Source organism: Phragmites australis, chromosome 11, assembly GCF_958298935.1.
Source record: "Phragmites australis chromosome 11, lpPhrAust1.1, whole genome shotgun sequence".
In the NCBI taxonomy this organism is placed as follows: domain Eukaryota; kingdom Viridiplantae; phylum Streptophyta; class Magnoliopsida; order Poales; family Poaceae; genus Phragmites; species Phragmites australis.
Genome location: NC_084931.1, coordinates 10,992,415 through 11,003,731, shown reverse-complemented (window position 1 = coordinate 11,003,731; position 11,317 = coordinate 10,992,415). Strand labels below are relative to the sequence as shown.

At 40.1% G+C, this 11,317-nt stretch overlaps 1 protein-coding gene across 1 annotated transcript; it reads left to right on the top strand.

The window, feature by feature from the left end:
- Positions 1-282: 282 nt before the first annotated feature.
- LOC133885605 (acyl transferase 5-like) lies at positions 283-4,944 on the top strand. The gene is made up of 2 exons (XM_062325336.1): positions 283-836; positions 3,860-4,944. Exons 1-2 carry the CDS (start codon positions 393-395, stop codon positions 4,700-4,702), a joined length of 1,287 nt encoding a protein of 428 aa, XP_062181320.1. The 5' UTR covers positions 283-392; the 3' UTR covers positions 4,703-4,944.
- The last annotated feature ends 6,373 nt before the right edge of the window (positions 4,945-11,317 follow it).

Below are 11,317 nucleotides of genomic sequence, written 5' to 3'. Positions count from 1 at the left end.
TGAGAAGTAGAAATTTTGTTCAAGGTGTGTGTATATTTTCGGTATATCTGGATTTTCTCTAAATTTCTGCCTCGTTTGAACTTCATAAAAAAAACCTGTTTGGTTATAAGTTTTGTGCGGAATCTCAAAAGGAATTTTTTTTTCTTATTATAGTTAAGTCTCCAAATGTGTAATTTGGAGATGAGGCGTAACTAGAGCCCTAACCTGTGACTTTTCACTTGACTCCTGAGGTCACAGATTGTCTTTCCGTTCTTTTTCCCGTCTATAAATACGCATCGTTCACAGCATCGAAGCCTCACGCGCGCACCACCTACACGCACCCACACAGTGGTGTCTCTGCACGGCCATCGCACCATAGTAAAGCCAGCGCGCACATCTGTAAATTAGCCGACATGGTAACCATCACCGTGACAAGGAAGTCCCAGTCATTCGTCGCGCCACCGTCCGCGGTGCCGGCGCCGGCCGAGATGACGCTCGAGCTGTCGGCAATCGACCGCGTGCCGGGCCTGCGCCACACCGTGCGATCCCTCCACGTATTCCGCCACAAGGATGCCGCTCGCCGGGACGTCGCCAGGCCGGCCGAGGTGATCCGCGTGGCGTTGTCCCGCGCGCTGGTGGACTATCGTCCATTCGCCGGCCGCTTCGTGGGCTCGGTGGTGGCCGGTGAGGCCTGCGTCGAGTGCACCGACGATGGTGCGTGGTTCGTTGAGGCCGTCGCGAACTGCAGCCTCGAGGACGTGAACGGTCTTGACTACCCGCTCATGGTCTCCGAGGATGACCTGCTGCCCGCTCCTGAGGAAGGTGTTGACCCTACCAGCATTCCGATCATGATGCAGGCATGTCTTCGCACTGATCACAGTTTTTCTTTAAAACTTTTAAGCTTTCGCCCTCTACTAGATGGTACTAGATAATCAGCGTATATCATAGTGGTGTCCATTTTTGCTTTTGCATGACGAACTTCCTTTTTTGAAAAAGGGTATGCATGATGGTTTTCATGTGAGTATAATTTCCAGTTTTCTTAATTTTCGTGTAAAGAATTTCCATAATGGGAAAAAACTCGCACAATTAAATAATGGATATCAAGGAGCGTGCAATAAATTTTCAAGCATCGTTCAGCAATTTTATTACTAACATATCACTGGAAAAAGCAACTTATCTCATATTTTGTGAAATAGGCTGCATTCTGCAAGTAGCTAAATCATTTGATTGTGGTTTTATCCTAATTTTCACAAATACACCAGGAGTAGTTGGATAAAATCAACCTTGAAAAATCCTAGTGCCATTACTTTGTGTTGTAAATTTTACTACTCCCTCTGTTCATTTTTATTATATGTTAAAGGATTTCGAGAAGAGACATCCGCATTTTCATATATTGTTCTTACCTTTTGAGTGCTATAAGTTTGCAAGACTCGGTCCTATTGTTCATCATTTAAAATAGTGTTTTAGGAGACAAATGGATCTAATGATGCAGTAAGAGACATAATTTTAATAGGGGCACGTTGCCATCTTATGCTTTTTCTTAATAAGTGTGTAATGTTTAGAGTATCAAATGAAGAAAATGATAGACATAATATACAAATGCTCACACTACTTACCAAAAAGTAATGTTTTAGGGTGCATAAGTCAAACATGGTAAATTTAGACTATCAATATATTTTTTGACTTGTACATTTGATATCGTGAAAAAATATGTGTAGATTTACCTTGAGACGTAGTTTCATAATACCTTTATTATATTATGGGTCGAAATATAATTTACAGAAAATATCAAAATATATTATTCCATATTTAGTGGAGAAGTTGCATTTGGAGACCACAAAGATGTTAGAAAAGTCGCATTTTCAGGCATGAGCCATTTGCACATCCTAAACTCCATAATCCATATTTATTGAACTTCACGGAGGTGAAAAAGGATGATAAGATTATTCTCGGTTCCTCTCTAATTAGTACGTGTTGAACATTCAAAGGCTAGATAATCAGGGAAAGAAAAAAACAGCAACACAAAGTGTTCCGTTGAGTTTAGATGGGAATATTTGCTATGAACAAACAATAAATGATGAGGTTCCGTGCTTAATTAGATAAAAGATATATAAGTGTGGCTCCATACTATTTTGTTTTCTCAAATCTCACATACTTAAGGATTTTAAATTTAAATGAAAATATTTGGGTCAGGACAATGTATGGCACGTACTTTGGCTTCATTAATGTGTTATAGCCACAACCAAAGCATTATCTGGCAGTTCCCTGCAGCAGTTAGATTTTGAAGTATTACTTACCCGTTAGTCAAAATATGTCCTTGAGACCCTCGATGCCAGCAATCATACTTCCGAGTATAATAAGAGCCAGCAATCATACTTCCGACCATACATTGTATTGTTTACCAGATACAATAGTTAGCCATGACAATAGACATCATTGACATCTGCTTATGCAATCATTGGAAGCAAGCAAATTCAAATTTGTTATGTCAACAGCCACTACATAGGTACACATCACCTGAAGCCTATCAAAATATGTGCTTGTATTTTAGGAAGAGATGTCATGGTCCAGGTAGCATCCGCCTCGTTCGTGTTTAATTGTGTATGTATTCCGTCCTCAAAAGGACATAAAAATAACAGTAATACACAGATTTTGCTTCTTCTATGTTGGAAAGGGGGCTAGGATAATTGACGCACTAAAGTCAAGTTATTGTCGCACAATGAGGTCTAACATGGTGCATATTACATCAAATCATCACCATCGCTTATTAGTGCTCATGATAACCACTGTATTTGATATGGCATGATTATTTAATCTTTGCTTGGTGTATGTTTCTAAGGTTATGGTACATGTTGTTAGTCGACGGGACCTTGTCATAGGTATAATGTTCAATAATACTGGGGCTTTCACCTAGATACGTCTTTTCGTGATCGCTTAGAGCCCCCGAATATTCGTGACAACTGGATGTCAATTTTTGTCGAAGTCTACTTTGTAGTCAGAGAATATATGTTACAGTCATCTAGAAGACTTTGGCAATTCCGATGTCCGAGTAGTCTTGTTTTGTAGTAGTCTTGTATACAAACGAGAGTGATGCACTTGCAGCAGTTACTTTGCTGTTTTTTCATGGGGTAATTGTCATTCCGTTGCGTGCAAGAGAAAAACTGATCTCTGGTGGCCAAGAAGTCTAATACATCTATTATATTGGACAAAAGGTGACTAGGATTAGAGTGAGACGTGTTCCTGCCTCCGTATAAGGCCAACCATTCCAACAGATCTGGTACCTCACACTTTGTGTGGCTAGTCCAACCTTTGTCAAACTTTACTCACGATGTGTTTCTTTCTAATAATTCCATGAGCAAGTGACAACATATTTTCAGTAACAAAAATATCATCAATTACATAGGAAAATGTATTTTTGATCTGTATATTACCAAAACGCCATTGACCTAAATCAGAAGTTCCAAAATGTGCACAGCTAACAGGCTAACACACAGGAAGTACCAGACAATTCTTGAGATTAGAAAATTGTGCCATCGTGCACGCCTGATAGGGGTAGCTAGAAAGTACGAGCCAGCCCCCATATTTTCAACCACTGATGAAGCACTAACAAGTCATTGCTTTAGGTAGTGTACAACTGTCTCCTGCTCCTTGTAGTCGGAATCCTCACAACCACTAACTCTAAACAATGATGCATTTGCATATCCACATCTTATCTTCATGCCTTCATCAAGTCATTATGTCATAAATTTCCCAACTTTTCCATCCATTTAGTTTTAATCTTGCATACTTCCTACTTAACACATCCATTAAGAATCTAAAGTAGTTTTTTTTCTGACACTCCTATCATCCGAATTAATACTAAATCTTAACTCTGTACCAGGTGACAGAATTTGCCTGTGGAGGATTTGTTGTCGGGCTTGTAGCAGTCCACACACTTGCTGATGGCCTCGGGGCAGCTCAATTCATAAACGCGATCTCTGAGTATGCCCGTGAACTAGACAAGCCTACAATAGCACCCGTATGGGCTCGGGCCTTGATACCGAACCCACCTAAGCTGCCTCCTGGGCCACCACCGTCGTTCCAGTCCTTTGGGTTCCAACACTTTGCCACGGATGTGACCTCTGACCGTATTGCCCATGTCAAGGCTGCGTACTTCCAGGCCACTGGCCAGTACTGCTCCTCCTTTGATGTCGCCATTGCCAAGGTTTGGCAGGCTAGGACTCGGGCTATCAAGTACAACCCGGAGAACGAGGTCCATGTTTGCTTCTTCGCCAACACCCGCCACCTCCTCACACAGGTGCTACCTAGGGACGGAGGTTTCTATGGTAACTGCTTCTACCCTGTGACTGTGACGGCTACTACCGAGGATGTTACTGCTGCAGGTTTGCTTGACGTGATTAGGATGATTCGGGATGGGAAGGCTAGGCTTCCTCAGGAGTTTGCCAAGTGGGCGTCACGGGATGTGAAGGTGGTGGACCCATACCAATTGTCGTTTGAGCACAATGTGCTATTTGTCTCTGATTGGACGAGGCTAGGATTCTTTGAGGTTGACTATGGGTGGGGCGCACCAAGCCATATCATACCATTCACTTATGCAGATTACATGGCAGTGGCTGTTCTTGGGGCTCCACCTGTGCCTAAGAAGGGGACTCGTATTATGACGCAGTGTGTGGAGGACAAGCATCTCATGGACTTCAAGAATGAGATGAAGGCCTTCTTTTAGATGCCTGTCTTATATTGTTATGGTGCTAATTTTACGTGTGTGTACGTGGTGGCATGGAATAAAATTGCTAGTGACCACTAGTCTTGTTGGTCAGAAGACATATCACGGTTTGCTTTATTGGGTCCAGTCAGGAGTGATTCAAATGTATGGTGACATTTTGACTAAGCAAATGTTTGATTACTTGGCTATTGTTCGCTTTGTCGATGTGTAATTGTTTGTTCCAGGTAGGAACACCAATCAAATGATGTTAGTCCATGGTTCATGCAAGTACACATAATCAATTGAAGCAACCTTTTTGATGAACTCTTTTTTTGTTGAATTCTCTAGGAACAAGATTAGAGCCCTGTATCTTTTCTTTTATTTACAAACTAAGAAGAAAAAACAAACGAAATTAGAAAAATTCTCGAATGAAATTAGGATTCAGGCTAGTGTGTGCAAGCTAGGGTCCAGAATTAATTGAAAATCAGCTTTTGTGCCATTAGGATGGCAACTGTTAATTGGAACCTGCTTTATCTAGTACGTCAAGACTATATTTGACAAACTTGTTATCTAGCATCTATTCTCCATAGAAAAACATGGCATACAAGTGGCTCCTATCGATTAAATTTGATGTCCAAGTCAACATTCATGTCAAGAATCTAGTTTGTTATCTTTTGGATTCACAGAGAAGACTCTGTCTCAGCACTAGTGTACTTCTAGATGGAAAAGAACCACCAAGTTGTCCTTTAGGCAATCAAATTGCGGTTGCACACTTGCATTAATGTTTGCTTTTGCCTGCCATCCTTTTTGTTCACCTCCAGACGTTAATTCGTGCCATAGTAAAAAATACGTTACCACTTGCTAGTCAAAACGATATATACATAGAGATATTTATCTGTCAGTAGGCGTTATGTGCGGTGATTTATCATCGAACGTGTTTAGGATAGACATAAAACTCTTGTGGTGTCTCTTTACCAAGAAATAACTTCACTCCATGCATATGGCTTCAGTCTACGATCACCCTGATTTGTTAGATGCACATACTTGAGGATATACTTCTGGGTAGAGATATTATTGGTCTCTGTATAGGGTGTTCTTTCCATATTTCCACTTGCATACATTACTCAATTTTTTGCATAATTCGATTGATTGTCAGTGAGGGAAATACATAGGTTACATGAATGGACTTAACACAAAAGGAAACTAGCTCTTGCGCCAATCATGGAGACTGGATTACAATATATAGAATCAAATCATGAGTTTGTTGTATGCCATCGCATCTTAGGGGCAAAGTATTTGCAGAGTCAGTTGCACCGTACCGTTGTTGGATGTGCAACAGTACAACACTGGGGGAGGGGATATTTTTAGGGCTCCCGTCTCACTCTCACCAAACACTCTACACCCTACACTTAATTTCACTATACGTTTCCATTATTTAGAGATTGTATTAGGAGAGAGAAAGTAGTGAGAATTGAGAGGAGAGTTGGAGAAGGTGTCAGAGATTTAATTTAATTTTCTATGTGATCTTTTCTATTTATTTAATTTTCATATTATTGGTTATTTTATTTGCAATTGCTAATCTACATTGCTAAGTCTAGTTACTTTGCTTTTCCATGCTCATCAAAGTGTTAATTTATAACATAGGTGTGGTGCCTAAGTTATAGGTTAGCTTGGAATGCTCATAGCCCCCATGGGAGACTGCATATAGGTGACAACTATCATGAAATCAGCTACGTCCGAGTTATTTTAGTAGGTGACCGTAGAAGGTAGGCCTGTAAAAGGTCCAATATTCTTTCGTGAAGTAAATAAGTACTTAAACAAGTTTATCGCTAAATACATAAAGACAAATGACCATCTCGTGAAGTCCAGGACAAAAGATATGTCATCTCATACTTCTCTCTTCCAATATATAGCCTGCTTGACCTCCACCTTTAGAATTAAAATCGGCTAGGTTCCTAGAACCACTCCTCATTCCTCGTGGATTCGATGCCCAGGAATGCTCCTTCGTGAAACTAAGGCTACTTGTGGATTTATTAGGCATAAGGACAGCTAAAAACTATCCATGTACCTTTAGTTCTTCTTTCCAGTGTCATCAGTCGGGGTTGCTGATGTTGAGCCTACTGGCTCTTTCTTCCACTCAACTTCTAACGGATTTGCCTAGCACCTTCTTTTTCTCTTTTACGAGCTGTTCAATTTTGGGGTTTTCCACAATTGGGTTCGGTTTCTTTGCAGCTTGTGTCTTATGTCGGTGAGGTAGCACATATTTGGGCATTTCCTTATAATTAGTGTCTACCATGCTGCAAACTTCAATTCTTGGGTGGAATTTTAATGTGTAATCCTTTCCATTGGTGTCAAACTTAATGTCACCCTTTCCAACGTCAATATTTGCATTAGCAGTTCTTAGGAAAGGTCTTCCCAATATCATCAGGGACTTGTGTTTTCTCTCCATCTCTAGGATGACAAAGCCTACAGGGACAAGGTAATTCCTAGCTTTTATGGATACGTCTTCAGCAATCCCATCAAGTTAGCAAATATAATTGTCTGTTAATTTGATGCACATAGATGTTGGTTCAAGTTCCAATAGATTTAGCTTCATGAAAACCATCTGGGCATGACACACACTAGCTCCCAGATCATATAGGACACCCCAAGTTTTCTTTTCCAGTCTCTCATTGGTGATAGTGGCAGTGAAGTCTTATGTCATTTTTACCACTTTAGCTGTAGGCAGGCTACGTTTGCTACTAAGGATGTCCCTCAAATCACACGAGTAAGTTGGGACTTGCATCCCATCAAAGAGAGGAACATTGATATAAAGCTTCTTCATCACTTCAACACACTTGGTGAATTTCTCATCTTGATTATATTTTAAGCGTGGCTTAAAAGGTAGGGTTTTAGAATCATCAACAAGAGGTATAGGAGCTTTAGGGGCGTTTAGTTCTTCAACTTCTATTTCCTTAGGGTGTTACCGATCGGCATAGGGGGCATGCCGATCAGCAACATGCTTTCTTGCACCTACTGCCATTTTTGGATCCTTGATTTCTTTCCCTAAGTGAGTAGCAATAACTTTTAAGGCTTTAGAAGGCTTCTATGGCTACCTTGTGAGTTTTTCACCATCCCTTCAGATACTTGCAGAGGGTTTGGTGATTTGGGTGTCAAGTATCTTAATGAGGTGAAGTACCTGCTGGTTAGAGCTTCCAATTTTCATCACCTTTATGTCAATCCCTACAAAAAACATGGTCATTAATAGCCTTGAACTTAGCACTGACCTCCTTATTGACCTTGAATAAATGCAAAGGGGAATGATGTTTTGGAGTGAAGATCTGATAGTGAAACTGGACTTCCCCTTGTTTCCATAGTGGGAATTTCAGGTGGTTCTTCTATCCTTCCTTCATATATTTAAGTAAATTGACTTCTTTGGGGCAATTTTTCTGGACGTGACCATATTCCACACACTCTTCACAAGTTGAGTGGGCTTCAGTCACTTTGACCACTTCTTCTTTAGTGGCTTCACTTCTGTCTTATCTTGTTGATATGGAGCCAAGCTTCCGTTCAAGGACGCTCTTAGCTTTTGCAGTGGATGGGGGTAGAGTCGAGCATTTAGATCTCCACCATTGACTTTTGGCGATCATCTTGATGATATCCCTTGCCTCCGTGGTGATATGGTTCATCAGCTTGATCTTTCTACCTAGAGAGACCTGATCTGACAGCTGTAACATATTATCTTTGTTTTAGAGCTAGATGCCCAGCGGTCTAACCATGACCAATCCGGTTTGACTGCCAGCCTATACCAACGGGGGGTTAACTAGTGCACACCGAAAATAGTTAATGTATATGTAAATTTATTAGATCTTGTAAAATGCACAATAAATTGTCATAGCTCCTAAAAAAGTAACCCCAACTTTGTTGGACTTGTAGGACCATACTCCACATATGAAAAATGTTAGCACCTATTTAAATTATTTTTGAAAATTATTTAATGGGTCATATGCTTTGAAAAGTGATTAATTTCTAAATAATTCATGTACTTCTTTTTGTTCGGTACATGGCACTGAGCACTTCATTCTCATCATTCCTCATGCATTATTGAATACATTGATCATTTCGATGCATGAATTGATTCTTTAAAGAGCACCGAGCCGGAGAGCAACGTGGGTGGTGTCGGTATTGATCCCTAGGAGACTGTTGGGTGTGAAGCACCAACTCAAGGTAACCATCTATCATGTTGATCCCGTATTTTCATGAATGTAATGACTTGGATGTTGTTATCAATTATGTCTATGTATGTCGAAATGTATGTGTTTTTGGGAGTTGAGGTGGCTAGATCCCAAATGTTGCATGAGCCACCCTTGTGAAATTGTTCTATCCATTCCTTGTAACCTAAGATGATGAGTAGAAGTCATAGAGTAATGTATCGGTGTATGCTTAGTCATGCTTAGTCGAATGGTAGTAGTCAGTCGATGAAAAGTCATCATTACTCGTGCAATTTAGGATGTAGGGATGTTTGTGTAAGGACTTCTGGGCACTGTATATTCACTCAAGTTGATTGAGGACTGATCATTGTACTATTGTCGTAAGTTTTTTTGTACTACAATATATTCAACAATGGTACAAATAAGCCAATTATCCTATGACATTCTAACACTTGTCTTGTGGCCCTATGACACATAAGAGAATAATAAATAAGGAAAAGCAAGGTGACGATAATCCAGAGATGTCCAGGACATTCACCCTCGGTGCCATAGGAGCAAATTCAAGTGTGCAGTTATGGGTTTAAGAAAGGTTATCTCGGGGGCTAAGTGGATGGACCCAAGTTGTATGAGTAATGTTGTACCCCTGCGTGGTGTAAGAACTATTCAAACAACCACTCTCTATTATGAGCTCACTTATGTACATTTAGGTATCAATTGTAGTGTCACTTGATGATTCTATGCATGGGTTCATGAAGGATGAGATGATGTATGTGTAGTTTATCATACTACTTTACTAGGTTAAGTTCGGAACGTTTTGGGTATGATTAGGGCTGTCCTAATTCATCCTTAGTAAGTTTAATTGCAATTGTGATACAAGTGTAATCACATTTATGCAAGGTGATAGCTTGTAGACTTTTCCTTGATAATTCACCCTTGGAGTTAGAGCTATATATATCTATATGAGTAAGTCTTGTGTGTACCTTTAAACTCACAATGCTATATTTATATTTTTGCAGGTGAGGACAAGGCCATTTTTGGCTACTTTTACCCCGTCGATGCCGACGATGGGCAAGAGCAGTGGGAGCTTTCTAGTGCTAACCCTGGTGATACTTGTGGGATAGGCATTAGTGGCATTTTGTTCGGTCTTATAATTTATTTTTGCTGCGTACTTGAGGCTCAAGTATTAGGCTCGAGATGGGAGCAGAAACTTCATGTATGTGACGCTTGCGAAAATTAATGTAAGTTTTTGTACTTGAACCACATGATGTAAACTGATCAAGATATGTGATGTAGATTTTAAAGTTTGCTCTGTTTGTATATCATTGTGATGAAGTCTTGTGATGTAATGATATTCATAATTCTGGGCATGTTCTTGAGATGCATATTGGGGAATACCGGAATTGTGTTCGCTTTTCCATTAAATCGAGCATAATTTGGTTGGCTTTTCCACAAAATGGAACAATGCACATGTGCCGAAGACGATCAAAGCAAGCATGACAGGGACACTGTTCATGAATGCTATTACAAAAAGGACCAAGCCAAAAAGCCATATAGCTTGTTGAGATCCTGAAGCATCTGAGAAGTCTCACATGTCAAAAGTGATCAAGATCACTGTTCTGAAGGTGATATGCCCTAGAGGCAATCATAGAGATGATTGTATCACACGTCTATGTTCATGTACTATCGAATAATGTGTTATTCCAAGAATGACTACCTTTTACATTGATTGGCAAGTATGTGACTTGTTCATGAAACTCTTTGTTTATATCATGATGTTATTCTTAGTCGATCCCTGGTCGCATATCATTGTGATGATACATAAGATCAGCACATGTATTGATTGATGATCATGTTTCATGGATCATAGGTATAGAGAAACCAGGTCAATAATGTGGATATTTATGTTAGAGAATATGATGTTGGATAGATCTACCTTGATATACTGTTGGGATTGTTATTTATGATGAGCCATCAGTTGTTATCTCAAATGGTGTACTTGCAGGATCCTTAGACTTGAGATCATCATTGATTCCCAGAATGTGTAGTGGCATACTTTGAGGCTGCCAAACGCTATTCTGTAACTGGGTAATCATAAAGGTAGTTTTCAGGTTTGTCATGAAACATGTTGTGGGGTATGTGCGATCAAGATAGACTTTGCCCCTCCTTGATAATGGGAGAGATATCTCTAGGCCCTTTAAGGTAGTTGGATTGAGAAAGTGCATGACCATACCAATATGATTAAAGAGTTATCACAAGGATGGCACGTATTTCGCCTTGAGCTTGACTGGTATCATGAGGCGAAGGGATCAGTGCATATGTATATCAAGGTTCAGCCATTATGATCTTTTATGTATACTCGGGAGTCAACATGTCTTGCTAGAGACCGCTATTGATTTTGGTTTGGAAAGGGTTTCCATGTCATAGCCGTTGTACATGAACCTAACCG

Bases quoted from the DNA above. Each gene is read 5' to 3' on its own strand.
- LOC133885605 (XM_062325336.1), top strand. From the start codon at position 393: ATGGTAACCATCACCGTGACAAGGAAGTCCCAGTCATTCGTCGCGCCA. The intron at 837-3,859 runs GCATGTCTTCGC...ACTCTGTACCAG, and splicing joins GCATTCCGATCATGATGCAG to GTGACAGAATTTGCCTGTGG.